A 15922-nucleotide genomic window follows, 5' to 3' on the forward strand; every position below is an offset into this window, starting at 1 on the left:
TAAAAATGAAAGCTATTACAAACTATTAAATAATTAATTTAATTTTAATTAAAAGTGAACTTTAATTAAATAAACCAAATTACTTACTTTTCATTCAACAATTCAGCTTTTTTAGTTATTTTATGTGATTGTATGCAGCCCTCGTATTTGTAAAACTAGTATATAAAATGAGTTTCATGAGAATATTTAATAATTGTAACTGCGGTCACTCAGCACACAACAATAACTCAATTGTGCATTGCTGTGCAAAAATAAAAGCAAACAAAATATTGCAAATTGATGCATAATAACTAAAGCAACAAATACAAACTTAAGTGCATCGTGAAATACATGTCATCAGTCATCGTTTACTGCAAAGCAACAATTATTTACGGGTGCGTAAACCATTGAAAATACAAGTATTTACCTTTTGTTTACCACGCAAACATGGAAAGTGGCAGCAGCTCAAGTTCCACTTCGGGCAGCACAACTTCAAGCGGCTCATCCAGTTGCACAGACACAGGCAGCTCTTCCGATAGTGATTCCAGCAGCTCAGATGTGCCGCGCGCCGAGGAATCTAAACCACAACCCGCAAAACAGCCTCAAAACCCTGTTAGACGCAAAATACCAGCACCGCCTTCAGCCGACAATGAGAAGCCAAAGGCTACTGGGAATAGCAATGCTGCATTGGCAACGGCGGCGAGCAAAGTACGTTCTGTGGTGGCCGCCAGCAATCAGCGCAATGGCGGACTGTCCAGCGATGATGATGATGACGATGACGACGATGATGCGCCGCCAGCCAAGAAAAATGCGCGCACAGTAAACAATTCAGTGGCACGACGCAAGCCCTCCACAAGCACAGCTCCTAAACAGACTTCGGGAGGAGGAGGAGGGGGTGGAGCAGCAACAAGTAAAGCGACACAGCCAGCCAAAGCTCAAGCGCAGCGTAATGGCGACAACAATACTAAGCGTCCCTCGCTGAGCAGCAGCTCTAACAGCACCGATGATTCGGCGCATCGTGGCGACACCAAAAATGGACGCAAAGTGCCGCTGAAGCTGGCAAGCACAGCCACCGCAGTGCGCGCTAAACAAATGCGCGCCAAGGCGCTGCAAGCGAAGACGAGCAATAGCAACAGTAACAACAACATCAATAAGAATGGTCCAAGGCGCGGCAAGAGCAGGAGTAGCGATGGCAGCGACGATTCAGGGAGCGGTTCAGGCTCAGAGACAAGTTCGATGAGCGAATCGGAGGCCACAGACTCAAGCAATTCCTACAGCTCACAGCCGGCGACGGGAAAATCGAATGCCAAAGGCAAGCGAGGGACAGCAGCAGCAGCTGGAGACAGCGAGGAGGAACGCAAGGATAAAGCGAATCCCATGCGCAAGTTAACCCGCTCACTGAGCATGCGGCGCTCCAAGCAACAGCAGCAGCAGGTCAAGCCAGGCAGCGAAACGGAATCAGATGCGGAAATGGAGCAGGAAGATGACAAGAGTCGTGTGCTGTCCAAGAGTCCTGCGAAGAAATCATCCACAACAACAGCAACAAGTCTCAACAGCAGTAAATGCAAGGTGAAGAAGGAAAGCAGCGTCTTGAGCTCCATAAAATCACGACCTGTGTCGCCGGCGCTTCAGCTGGAGAAGAAGTGTCCTATAGAAGGCTGCGACTCCTCAGGTCATTTGAGCGGCAATTTGGATCGTCATTTTCTGCCCGAAGCGTGTCCCATTTACCACAACATGTCCGCTTCGGAGTGCAAGGAGCGTGCCAACGAACGCAAGCTGCGCAACGAGCAGCGTTTAAAGTTTCCACCCGTCAACAACAGCAATTCAAGCACGCCGGGCAATCAGCACAGCAATCCCAAGACGTTGACGCCCGAGCAGCGAGAATTTCTGGCCAAAATACGCGAATCTCGTGCCAACTTTCGACCAATTAGCAGCAGCTTTTTAAATGATAAGGTAGAAGAATTGTATTGAATGAATTCTTTAAACTAATACCCTAATATCTTGCAGGTGAAGCTGGATAAGGACTGCACGGATGAGGATCGCGAACCGAATCTGGCGGGCCTGGTGCCCGACTATGATTTGCAACTGTTTCGCGAGGCTCAAGCACAAGCTTCGGAGCGAATAGAGGATGAACTCAAGGATCTGCCCGTTGGCAAGGGCATCAAGTAGGTGTCATCACTAACTTCTTCTATTTTGTTATTCAACCTTTCTGTTCTCTTTTAGATACATCAGCATGGGCAAGTACAAGATGAAGGTATGGTATCAATCGCCCTATCCCGATGATGCTGCCCGCCTGCCCAAAATGTATATCTGTGAGTTTTGTCTGCGCTATCAGAAATCCGAGACGGGCATCAAACGTCATGCACAGAAATGCGTCTGGCGTCATCCGCCGGGCGATGAAATCTATCGCAAGGGCAAGCTGCAGGTGTGGCAAGTGGATGGCAAACGTTACAAGCAATACTGTCAGCATCTCTGTCTGCTGGCCAAGTTCTTTTTGGACCACAAAACGTTGTACTACGATGTGGAGCCATTTTTGTTCTACATCATGACGTTGGCCGATGTCGATGGCTGTCACATTGTCGGATACTTTAGCAAGGTGAGCGAGAATTTTAAATTCAGAAAAGTACTTACCTAAATAATTTAAATATTAGAGAGGTTAATCATAGGGAATTTTTATCTGCTTATTATTTTCATTGTCAGACAATTTGTTTTTAAGCTAGAGCTATGAGTTTCTTGGTTATTATTTTATTAAATTAACGAATTCCTTAATACAATGAGATGAACCAGCACACCTAAGGCCTCCAGGCTTTTACAGGTTTTGGGTTTATTTCATATTGGAATGGTTCTTACCCATTATTTCTAGTCTTTACTTGAACATCGAGTTTTGAGCTAAAGCTACGATTATTTTAGATTATTTGCTGTTTGATTCCATATTATCTATATGCGGAAAACTTTCCGCTATTCTTCATGTAGAATAAATTACTAAATAAAAAGCATAGAATTATATACTAACAATAATGTTACGATGTTGCAAATCTATTATGCTTTATAATAGTGATTTGTATTGTGAAGCTTATTATCTTCTTTTTCTATATATGTATTTTAAACTACGTAAACGTGCTAGGTTTTGTTGAAATTTAATGTTAGCTTGATGGACTTAGTTTAAATTCATTTAAAATTTTATTAAAATCTTCATTGTTTTCTCAGTACGAAAATCAGAATTAATTTGCTGCTAATCTGTCTGTACATTCTCCCAAAATGGAATTTTCTGTATTCTTCCCTCTACTTTAATTAATTCAGACTTTTGCAGAAAAGTATTTAAGTCAATTATGGCAATTATCTTTTAATAGAAACAAAGTTTAACAAATATTTTGATTAACTCCCCCCTTTCGGATAAAAATATGGATTATATTCCTTGTTTGGGGACTGAGCTGAATTTCTTATTGAAAGCATTAAGAACTATAGTTGTTATTTGCAATCAAATTGAATAATACCATTTCACAGTTTTATGATTCTTTTGTGTCTGCTGCCAGAGCAGAGAGAACAGGGCTCAGCTTAGACAGACTTCCCATGCCTCAGACCTCAGACTCAGAACCAGAAACAGAAACAGAAGTAGAACCCAGAACCAGACAAGCCAAGCTGAAAGCCCAGATGAAGAGGGGAGGTGTTAGGTGTTGCATGTGGCATGTGGCATGTAATACATAGAGGCTGGCAGCAGAGAGACAGACAGCTCTCTATACTATACTTTATACTCGCTACTACATGCCAGACAGCAGTTGGCATTCTTGACCATACCCAAAAATTGTTTTGTCAACTGCGTTGAGATGTTGCTCCAGCTTCCAGCTCCAGTTTTAGCTGCTGCGGGTAAATAAGCTGCCACTATTGGAGGCGTGCCACATTTCCCCAGCAACCCCCCAAAAATACAAACGAAAAAACGAGCAAACAACTAGTAGAAGACCGACAACAGCAGCAGCATCGGTAGCAGCAGCAGCAGCATCAGCAGCTGGGCAAAATAAGAAAGAAATCGAAATAAAAACAAAATACGACGACGACGATGACGACGACGAGTTGTATATTGTCTGCCATGTGCACGAGGTTTCTTGACCTCCCCCTGAACGTGGCAACGAGTCTGCGGACTCCCAACTCCATTCGATTCCATGTTGCAAGCTCTGACTGCATACACAAGTTTTTTGGGCGCTCCCAGAGACTGGGTTTGTGTTACAAATTGCGCATGTCGCGCATAGCTCCCAGTTTGGAGTTGGAGTTGCTGCTGGGAATCGTAGTCCGGAGTACGACGCAGTCTGTGTATTCCATTCATCCCGAACTCAGACCAGGAGCTCCAGAATCAGCAGCTGGTTTCACACACCACACTGAGAGAAATAGTCAATGCATATGCTGCTCATTTGCTAAATTCTTATAAACGAATGGATTTTGACTCAATACCATTAACATAATGACGTATTTCTGTTCTTTATTGAAATGTTAATTCTACTTAAACAATTTCTGCTGAGATTTCCCATCATTAAACAGTATATTATAGAGCTGATAGTATGTAAAAACACCAAACCCTAATCTGTTATTCTAACTGCTGATTCATGGTATGACACATTCTATAACAATTGCATTTCGGATTTTCCATATTAGACTTCAATTAATCATGCGTACAAAACTCTTGATTCGGGCAGAATTTGTTTCTATCTTACAATAGTTTAGATTCTAAAAAGGGGTTTTCCACCACAACAGTTTTAAATGTTAGTCACCTAATTTGGAAATATTTTTGCCCAAGCTAAACTTGTTTTTAAATAGAATAAATTCAGCTGTATTTGATTTTGTATTTTATTTTTGTTTTTTAGTTCTTTAAAAAAATATTTTATTTCAAATGATGTGAGTTTTATTAAATTATTTAGATTTTGCATCTAGTTATTTATTTATCTGCTTGTTGAGTTTTAAAGTTATTTCTTTATCATTCCGTTTATTTCAATTTGAAGATCATGACATTATTTAAAAGTATTTAATGTTGTAAAATTATTTTCTTTTTTCATTTTATTTATTTTTTTTTTTTTTTTTAATTTGTCTATCGTAGACCACCACAATTCTTATTGATCTAGTTTTATTCTTTATTTATACATTTTTAAATGTTTGTAGTTATTCATTTTTAATGGCTTATTTCAATTATCAATTTCTTGCCAATGAATAAATATATCAATTTATTTGTTTTCATTTTTTTTTCTTATTTGTTTTTTATAGTGGATTGTCTGTTTTAATTTAGGTTAATTAGTTGGGATTAGTTAATTTATTCTTATACAAATATATTAGAGTTTTGTGATGTTATATTTATTTAGCTTATTTCAAATTCATGACTTTGGTTTCATTTTAATGGTTTACTTTAATTGTAGACCTTGAACTTTAAAAATTAAGATAGCGTAACAGACCTAAAGGCTTTATCTGCAACTTTCTATAGTATATATGTTCCTGATCAGCATCTGTAATCAAGTCAATATACTCTTGTCTGTCTGCTGGAACACACCTAGTTGTCTCTCTCCCCAATGTGTACGAGTTATTTGGGTATCTGGCTTCCCTCACTCGCTTGCCTGCTTATTTTCGGCAATGCTCCAGCTCCTGACTGCGAGTTCCCAGTCTCCCGAAATTGCAACATGGCCATCAGCCCAGACAGCAGCCAGACATGGCGGATTGGGGCAGGAAGATACGCTGCCAGTCGACACTGGATGCTGTCGTCGTTGCCGTCGTTGTCGTCGTTGTTGTCGCTGCTGCCTGGGCGTATACGATTGAGGTCGTGCACCTCGCTTGGTCTCTCGTGCGCCTGCTCCAACTCTGTGATCCCCCCTCACATCTGTGCACATCTCCTCGCTCCCTTTTGCATATGTGCGTTCCCAGACATCATGGCAGACGCTGCAAAACAAAGCAGCAAACCAAAAAAAAAAAAAAAAATGCTCATCGTACATAAATGTATTTCCGAATAGCGAATTGTGGATTTGGGAATTGTTGCCTTTCGGGTCGGGTTCACACCCAAAAAACGCCGTAGACATCGCCGCATTTTTTGGCAGTCAGCAGTCCCAGCCGCTGAAATCTTCCTTTCCCCACCTGCTTACCCAGTCAGCAGTTGCAGCAGTTGGGTTCGTCTCTTTGTCGTCTCGTCTCGCATCGCGTTGCGTTGCGTATGAATCCCCACCGACTTATGTATGTATCACATATATATATATATATATACCATAGCTTTACTATATAGCTTTATAGATATGTATACGCAATGCACTCCGTCTCTTTCTCTATCTTTCTCTCCCTTTCCGTCTCGCTTGCTTTCTTTGTCTGGCGCATCGATTCGTCGCGTGGTCATTGAACTCCCGAAAAAGCTAGAAGCGATAAATGACAACCCCCAACCAAAGCTGTCTGACACTTTGTCTGCCATACGCTCTATCTGTCTGCCCGTCCGTCTGTCTGTTCGTCCGACCGTCTGTCTGTCTGTCCACTTGCCCGTGTGTGGCCTTAAGCATTTATTGTTATTGATTTAATTGTCATATTATGTTTAAACTAATGTTGATTTTTGTCCCTTTTTTGTTTAGCTGCCCATTGACTTAATTTGTTCGATTTTTTTTGCGTTAAGCTTTAATGTCCACTTGCTAATCGTTTATTCATTTTTTCTATCGATTTTTCAGCATATTCCATTCCTGCAGGAAAAGAACTCGTTCTATAATGTTTCGTGCATTCTAACCTTGCCCCCATATCAGCGCAAAGGCTACGGCAGACTGCTCATCGATTTCAGTAAGTGAATGGGGTAATTATTTAAGTTACTTTAGCAACAACAAAAATAACAGCTTAAAGCTGCGTGTCAATGTTTTAAAGAATCGGGAAGTTTTAAGTTGGTTTTTTAGAAGCTTGAGAGAAGAAAATATATAGATCGAAGTTTATAAAGTAAAGCTTCAGTTATTGTAATGAAAAAGAAAAGTCTGCATTAAGCTGCAAGTTCTTTTGAAAACTATAAAATTACTTTATTTCTTGTTATTGTAATGTTCTTCCAAAGCTAATTTCCTCGACATTTGATTAAGTGAACTTATTAGTAGCTTTCAAAATACTTCATCAACTTAATTTAGTTTACCAGTTTTTCTATCTACAGATAAATTGCGTTATAAGGAAAGCTTCCAAAGCTAAATTAAGAGTTTAAATTTACATTAAAGTATTTGACTTTGAATTTAAAGCTCATTATTAGAAATATTGGAAGTTATTTTTAAACTTTCCGTTTACAAAGAACTACTCTCTTGACTTTTTACTTCGTATGTTTTTGAAACTGTTTGTCATTCATCCTAAGCTTCAGAATATGTTTTAATTGTTTTCAATTATTGTATCTTATTGTTGGACTGTATTATAATTTCGTATGATTATATCTATGTTATCTATGAAGCAATTAAATTTGAAACCACTTGTGATTAATCCAAAAGAGATAAAATAGTTGCATGAAATGCAGAAATCTTTAAAATTATTGCTGCAGCTGCTTAACAAGTTTTCCGCAAATTTACTTTACAACTTAATGACAGTATTTAGAACAAAAGAGAAGAAGCAAATTGAAAATATTTGCAGATTAATTATAATGAGACTAGGCTATCGATTTAAGTGGTGGCTGAGTGAGGTGTGTGCGTGTGAGTCATGGCAATATATGCATGTGTGTGTGAGTGTGTGTGTGTATATCTAGTTGTATATATTATTAGTGTAGTTAGTGCAATATAGTTAATCATCATTGCATGAGAGAAGTCAACATGCCAGGCTCAGCTGAGTTGAGCTCAACTCCATTCGAGCTTAGCTTTCCATGCTGCAGTGCATGCAATTTCTGCATCAATTAAATGTAGACTCTACACACTGTGTAGACCAAGGTCTGTCTGCAGGTGTGTATCGATATATCTATCCCTCTCTCTCTTTCTCGCTCTCGTTGTGTAATGCATGGGCATAAGTAATTTTTATCGTTATACCACCACCGAAATTGTTTAAAATTAATCCGCCTTTGAAACGGCCGAAGACAGCGCCAGACAATAAAGAAAGAAAGAAAAAGAAAAAAAAAAGAATTACCCCCAGACCAAAGCCGAGCAGCACTTGAGTCATAGTCACATTGCGGCTTGGTTGAATGGCAACGCCGCGGCGTCGGTCTCTATGTACAAAGCCTCGATACACATGCAATGCGGGTGTCCAAGCACAGTCGAAAAGCATTGACTGATGACTGGGCAGAAGGGGGCGGCGTAGAGGGCTAACGAACGAAACGACATTGACCTTACACACGCACACACACAAAGGAATGCAGAACAAGGAGTAAGAGAGCAAAAGCAAGCCAGTGCGTTGAGAGAGAGTGTGTGTGAGTGTGGTGAGCTTTAGCTAAAGTTCGGACAGAGTGCGAGAGCAAACAGTTTTCGTCAATGTTAACAACACCCAGGCAAAGCCGAATGTGTGGCGTTTGCCCTTTTGTAACGGACTGTAGCTGTCTGCTCTGTCTGTCTTCATGTCTGCCTCATTAGCACAAAACGAGCGAACAGCCATTAGAGCGAGATGGCCATACAAGCACATAATACATATACATAGCCAGGTGTAATAACTGCATGCACGCAAATATGCAAATGTGAAGGTTGAAGAAGGAACGGGGCGGTAGTAATAATTTTCGAGCAGTTTGAGCAAGGGTCGCCTATGATGTATGGAGTCTCTGCCGCCGTCGCCGCCCTTATCTACCAGGGCTAATGTATTAATTAATGAAATCAAGCCCACAACCGCACAAAGCATTCCAAAAGTTGCAGCCCCCGAAAAAAAATGCCAAAGACAACAAATAAAAATTTCAGCTGGCGCTTAAAGCTGGCAACAACAACAAAAAATGCAAAACTTTTGCAGACGACGACGACGACGACGAAGAAGAAGCAGCAGCAGTAACACAAGCATCGCAATTGGCGGCAGACAACAAAGGTCAGCACAGGTCACAATGAAAGGGCGTCGTCCTCTGCGTACCAGAGTCAAGTCTGTGTCTGCCATCAGTAGTCGAGTTGAGAATACCCGGTAAACGAGAGCATTTGCTAATTGCAGCTAGAACAACAATTAGAGCAACGCTAATTGACTACAAACCCTGGCTAAAGTTGTTAATTGTTTCGCAAAAATCTAAACGTATTTAACAGACTCATTGCACATTCAATGCACGCTGCTTTCCATTTATTATACTCGTAGTCGAGACGACTGCTTTACGCCTCTTGGTATGCAACATTGCGCAGTCGGGCCAGCAATGCGAATCACAAGCATCGATCGATAAAGTCGTCTCGACGTAGCCTCTCACACTCTCACACCCACACAGGACGAGAGTGCAAGACAGAGATGGCAGAGCGAGAGAGATGCGAGAGCAATAGACCGACGGCGGCGGCGACGCCACAGCAAAGAAATCAAAACGCCACCCACTAAAATGAGAACTGTAAACGTGAGTTTTCTACCTTCGGCAGCCGCAAAGCTTTGCACAGCGCATAGTGGGTTTTGTATAAAGAAACTACTTACAGTCAACGAATATTGTTGGCGTTTGTCGGTTTGTGTAAATTATTCTGCTCTTTTCACATCTATAACAAGAGTTGGCTGGTATGATACCATAAAGAATACTAAACCTATCGATAGACATATCGATATGTCAAAGCAATTCAATGGACCTCTGTGATCCTGTGCTTTGCTCCACGGTGCTCAATTAAAGTAAATACAACAACGCTGCTGCGGCTGAAGCTTTCGCACGACGCCATAAACGTATGAATTTATGTGTGTGTGTACTCACCCCACTTTACGTTACGCTGCAGGGTTCGCCCGAACCTCAACCAGTTGCAGTTGTGTCTGTCGTTGAGTGCGTCTAGCGTCTGTTTTGTGAGTGTGTGTGTGTGTGTCGAGTGTGCGTACGTCTCCCTGTGTATGTGTCTGCTCTGTTGGATTTTTTTCCCGAGCCTGCCTCAGTGGGTTTTGTGTTGTGAGGGCAAGCGACGAACTCGTCCTCGTTGATTTACTTGCTGCACTCATTGTTACTGTTGTTGTGTTATCTAGACTCGAGAATTGTTGCTGCCAGACGACGGCGACGGCGACGTCGTCGAGCTTTTTAGGGGGTTGAGCTTTTTGGGTTGAATGCACGCGAGAACGCTGTTTAAATGCCCGTCGCGCTCGTCATTCAATGTGACCAGTCGCCGTCGCCGTCGTTGACGCCGACGTCGCTGACGCTGTCGCAGTCGTTCCCCCCACTTGGGACGCACACTTTGCGGAATCCTGTCTAGACACAACACAGAAAACGCTGAGTTGGGTACGTTTCTTTTTTTCTCGGCTGGTTTGAGGGCGGGGCAAACTTGGTCACCATAAATAATGCGCCGGAACTTAAAAAGCTAGTGCTATCTATAGCATACTTATGGGCGATGTGTTTAATGCGCTTTTACTATCTATCTGTACTCTGCAGGTTATCTGTTAACCCGTGTAGAGGGCAAAATTGGTTCGCCAGAGAAGCCGCTGTCCGATCTGGGACTCATCTCATATCGCTCCTACTGGAAGGATGTCCTGCTCGACTATCTCTGCAACCGTTCCGGCAACACGCTCTGCATCAAGGATGTATCACAGGTAAAATAAATACGAAGTTGTGTTTGAAAAGGGTTTTTTTTTAAGTTTCCTGTCTCCAATTTCTATTTCTAAAAAAATGTAATTCTTCATCTATAACAAAAGATTTTCAGTTAAAAGTTAAAGAATTACTATTAAAAGTTTTAATTCAATCAATTAATAATTAAACAAAGTAAAAGTTACTCTTCAATTAAAATAATCAAAATCAACTCTACAATTACGTAATGTAAAAATAATTAGTTAAACAACTCTTTTTAATTAATTATAATCGTTACAGTTTCTCCATTATACTCACATATTTATATTTTTGATTCCCACAGGAAATGGCCATCTACTCGTATGATATTGTGAGCACGCTGCAGGCTCTGGGCATGATGAAATACTGGAAAGGCAAACACATAGTTTTAAAGAAGCAGGTGAGTTTTAAGAGATCAGCCATCAAAGAATGATTATATTAAAATGCGTGATCTTTGTAGGATGTGCTGGATGAGTATGAAGAGCGAGTGAAGCGACGCGGGACGTTTCCCAAAATCGATGACTCCTGTTTGCGCTGGCAGCCCTTTATACCGATTCAGCCGAGCGAATCGCCATAACCACGTGGCTGGAAGCACGCCCCAGCGTGCTTTGTGGACTCATCCTAAATTGATTAAGACAACAAGAGATATAGTGCTTAGTATATGTATTTTTGTTGGTAGTTAATTGATAGTAACATTACGTATAGTGCAAATTCCTCAAACTTTGATTCCGACTTAAATATACTCGAGATGCGAACAAGCTTCGCTTCGTTGAAAAAACAACCGCCGACATCTTAAGATTTACTTCAATTTATACGCGCCACACAAAAGTGTTGAAAGGGTATAACAAGTTAGTGGCAGGCAGAAGACGTTATATGAATCTTAGAAAGAGATTCTATAGATCCAAAGGTTACCAAGAGCTGCATTATTACATATAAACCAAGCTCTTAAAGCGATTTTTACATCTGTCTGTCCGTCTAAAATACAAGTATAAAATAAATGTTTTCTGATCTCTTCAGTCCATTCGTATGCCTGTCCTTACAAAGCAATGCCTCAGGGACTATTAATTAATTATTGCGAATAGTAATCCACATTATAACGTACATATATATCTACTATACTTCTCTTATATCCATTTGTGTGGCTGTCTGTCTGTTCATAACTCAGGAACTATAAAATTATCATCATAATATTTGCATTACAAATATTTTCTTAGAATTATGTTACCAAACTTGAAGCTTGAAGTATTCCAGCGTCGATCACACTCGACTCTAGCTGCCTTGCTTGTCTTCTCTCTGCTGTGAGCTCATCACCCAGATGAATCATGGAAGCGGGCAAAGAAAAGCCAACGCATTTACATCGCAGTCAGCAGTCGATGCGGTTGGGTGCGGTGCAATTCGTGATGATGGCGAAGGCGGCGGCCGGTTTGGTTGGGGAGTGAAGAGAGTTTGTATAGCAACAGCGACAGCAACAGCAGCAGCGACTTGCAAAAAAGTGCAAACTGTGGCAGTGGCAGTGGCAGCAGCAGCAGCGGCGCATTGACATTGCCGCCGCCCCAGACAACGCCACACCAATACCAAAGCACAAAAAACAAAGCGTCAGACAGGTAGAGAGACCAGCGTGAGGAGTCAAAAGCGGAGAGGAGAGGAGAGAAGGCGAAGAGGAGAGACACAAAAACTGCACACAACAGCAACAGAGGGACGAACGAGGAGCAAGACGACCAACGCCAGTCACTGCGACTGCACGCCACGTTTATGGCCAAAAAGCATATGCAGCAACAGCAAGAGAAGCAGCAGCAATAGCAGAGCCAGCAACAGCAGCAGCAGAGACGCCAGCAGCGCGGCAAGCAGCCTGCCAGGCAGCCAGCTAGCGACAATGCCGCCCTGCCAGACACAGACTTCAATTCGTCGCACAGTGGTACACACCCAGTCGAAAGCTCTACGATAATATGTACAAAAATTGTTTAAATTATTAAAAAAAATTCATATAAATAAAAAGCTAATTTATTTATGAGCATATAATCCATACATACTTGTTTTTTAATTTATGTTTTGAAACACTTTATTAGAGTAAATAGAAATAGAAAAATGTCCTTCAGATTCATTCAGACAAAAACAATAAAGCGAAAATAATATAACTAATCTCTTGAAGTAGTTATTACCAAACTTCAATGAATAACAATGTTCAACTTCAAAATTGAATAAGCTCGCACAAATTTGCCATAATAAAAGTCAGATCTTTTTATGTAGTTTTAATTAGTTAAAAATGCAAAAATTATATGCAGTCAAACAACCATTCTATCACAACAAAATAAATCGAAAGTAAATATAACAAACTGGGGCAATCAATGTAGTAAAAAAGCTTTTACTGCATTTAATTATTGGCTATTTGGCATGTTTAGTTCCAAGTGTAGATGGTGACTAGAAGTGAGATAACTAATTATATACACTTTTATAATCTGCAGTGTCACAAGTCTATTTACTGATAAAAAAAAAATCGTTTCATGCATACTTTAAAGTTGAAACGTTTGGTTAAATACATACATATACAATTTTATGTAATTTCCAAACCTGTTGGTTTAGCGTCAATGGATTTAGACTAACTACCTTTAAAATTAATCTGCAACTGGTTTGCAATTCTAGACGAAATAGAAACTTGAAATGTCACATCAAAAACATAAAGCTACAGAAATGGTTCAGAACTGAAAGTCATATCTGAATTGTTAAATATATATATAGCTCAAAATTAATAACAGCAATTGACTATTTTTCTTATTCGTGTGAACCCTGAAAATTTTAACAGAATTTAAATTGTCATACAAACTATCTATACAATTTGATACTAACTAAAATTGCAATCCTTAAAATAAAAATTAAAAGGGAATTTTGGGTAGCTTTAGCTTTGCTCGTTGTGTCTCTATAAAAATTCTCTTTAAAAAAAAATAAAAACGAAGAAATAAACAAAAAAACATATTTTTCGAATAAAACTAATAATTATATCTATTTCTATTTAGCAAACTAAAACTTTATGCACAAAAGTGGATCAAACGTCATATCGAAGCTATGAAATCATATGTAGAATAATAATGTGATTCGTATGAAATGTGACTGATGTTTTTTTCGGAGAAAGAGTGATAGAAAGTAGTTGGCTGCGTAGATAAAGCGCTGTGAACCACTGTGCTAGCTTTTTGTTGCAGTCTGTTGTTGTTGGGCTGGTGGTGCCGTAGTTATAACAAAGGAACCCCGTGAGTGAGAACTGGGCAAAAACGTATATGCAATGTATGCGTGAGTGTGTCTGTGCGTGTGCATCAGTATTGGTGAACGGAAAGCGCGGTGTAGGAAGCAGGAAGCGAAAGAAACGGCAACACATACGACTACTCGGCTGCTGCTGCTGCTGTTTCTCTCCACGTGTACGTGTGTGTGTGTGAGTGTGTACAGACACATACAGACAGCTGACGACGCTAGCAGAGACAGCGACAGAAGCAGCAACGTCAACTTAGTGGCAATGCGAAATAAAATTCGCGCATTCGGCTTTTGATTAAGCAGCAACATTGAGCATTTGATCACCAACAGCCGGCGTGCGCGGTTCGCTTCGCTTCTTCGCATCGCATCGCATTCAATTGCCTTTTGCTCCAAACGGCAAACAGAGAGCTGGCATAACACATAAAAATAAAAAAATACCGAAGAAAAATAGCAAAGTCGAAAAAAAATCACAGAACACCGAGTACCAAATAAAATAAAAGGCCAGAGCGTTTCTAGGCGGTCGCACAGTCGGCCATTTGCACATCAAGTGGCCGATTGTGTCTCTCTGTGGCTGTGTGTGTCTGTTGCGTGTGTGTGTGAAGCTAAACTTTGCAGCGTCGTCGCGCGTGTGTGTGTGAACAATTAAAGCAACAAAGAACAAATAAGCAGAAAAAAAGCTCAGCCAGGCGACGAAATTGTCACAGGCCAAGTGCAACGGAAGTTGTAGAGTGAACCAAAGACATGAAAAGTAACAATTAAAAAATAAAAAAAACAATAAAATGACACTATCGACAAAAAAAAAGCTTCGATCGATGCCTTTGCATCTTTATTGTGAAATTTAATGCTTAAAGCCGGACGAACAGGAAGATGTGGAAAGGGCGGGTGCAGTGGAGACGACGGCGCCATAGATATCTAATTGTTTCTTGGTATAAAGGGGAGGCAAGGGAAACGAAATTAACGCAGGTCAAAAAGCGAACCAAATGCTCGTTAAAAAGAAGACTTGAACATCATAAAAAAAAATGTAGTTGAGGTTGGGTTTATTTTTAGCGTTTTGATATCACAAGGCACCAGCAACAACAAACGGCGACACAACAACAAATTTTAGCTACGCACACAAACACACACAAAACAGACGAGACATACGCAAAAAAAAAGAGAGGAGAGAGAAAGACAAGCAGCAACTACAAATAGCAGCAGAAATGTTTGAAGCGACGACCGAGCGACCGCCGACCACATGATTCTACACATTCTGTGTAGAGTCCACACAATATTTCCAAATTTCTTTTGCCTACACAAAAAAAGCACGCATACTAAGACAATTACTCGTCACACACACAACGTTTTTGTCGCTCAAATATTAATTTTAGACAAAAATGTTGCCCAGACCCATGACGATGAAACTCGCATACACGAACAAGAAATTTGGCAATTTTTACACCGTGTGCTTGTGTGTTAGTGAGAGTCTTTGTGTGTGTGGGTTTGATCAGACTAAACTTTTTTTGCTAGCAAACTCCAACTCAGGGTTAAGGGCGTTCTCAGTTTGAAAAAGCATGTGCTTGCATTTTGCACAATGTGAGAGAGAGAGGGAGAGAAAGAGAGCAGGCACCCACACACACACTCAGCCAGATAGACATGCACTCGGCAGTTGTCGGCGCATTGTTACTATTTGAGGTTAGGAATGCCCCACCCAAGCAAGACACACATACACAAGTACATAAAAGCAGTCATGTCTGCCAGCCTGCTGCTCATTATACCAACGTACATATATATACTTATACATACATATGTGCATGGTACATATGGTAGTCTGTCTCTGAAATCGTCGCCATTGCTATATACATACACAATTAAATGCCTCACACATACACACATGCTCGGCTGGGCACGACAAAACGACATTCGAACAAAATTCGCAATTATTCACAACGCGCGGCAGTCAAAAGCTGCTCGCGATCGCAGCAGCAGCCAAAGCCGCAGCCGTGACACATCGTGCACACAAACACACACACGCAGCGGAGACTTAAGCGGCAGCAAGTCCAAGTTCATTATACCACAATCTGTGCGAGCGGCTTAAAAAGTTTA

The 15922-nt window shown here is 40.8% G+C and overlaps 2 protein-coding genes across 2 annotated transcripts; one reads left to right on the plus strand and one right to left on the minus strand.

Moving 5' to 3' along the window:
* The first annotated feature begins 193 nt into the window (after positions 1-193).
* Positions 194-11579, plus strand: LOC117564135 (histone acetyltransferase KAT7). The gene is made up of 7 exons (XM_034242795.2): positions 194-1932; positions 1987-2144; positions 2203-2575; positions 6654-6759; positions 10430-10587; positions 10905-11000; positions 11061-11579. Exons 1-7 carry the CDS (start codon positions 427-429, stop codon positions 11175-11177), a joined length of 2514 nt encoding a protein of 837 aa, XP_034098686.2. The 5' UTR covers positions 194-426; the 3' UTR covers positions 11178-11579.
* Positions 5376-6186, minus strand: LOC117564136 (uncharacterized). The gene is made up of 2 exons (XM_034242796.2): positions 6090-6186; positions 5376-5889 (listed from the first exon to the last, which is right to left on the minus strand). The coding sequence occupies exons 1-2, from the start codon at positions 6140-6142 to the stop codon at positions 5559-5561; spliced, it is 384 nt and encodes a 127-aa protein (XP_034098687.1). The 5' UTR covers positions 6143-6186; the 3' UTR covers positions 5376-5558.
* Positions 11580-15922: the final 4343 nt, after the last annotated feature.

This window comes from Drosophila albomicans, chromosome 2L (genome assembly GCF_009650485.2).
Source record: "Drosophila albomicans strain 15112-1751.03 chromosome 2L, ASM965048v2, whole genome shotgun sequence".
Classification (NCBI taxonomy): domain Eukaryota; kingdom Metazoa; phylum Arthropoda; class Insecta; order Diptera; family Drosophilidae; genus Drosophila; species Drosophila albomicans.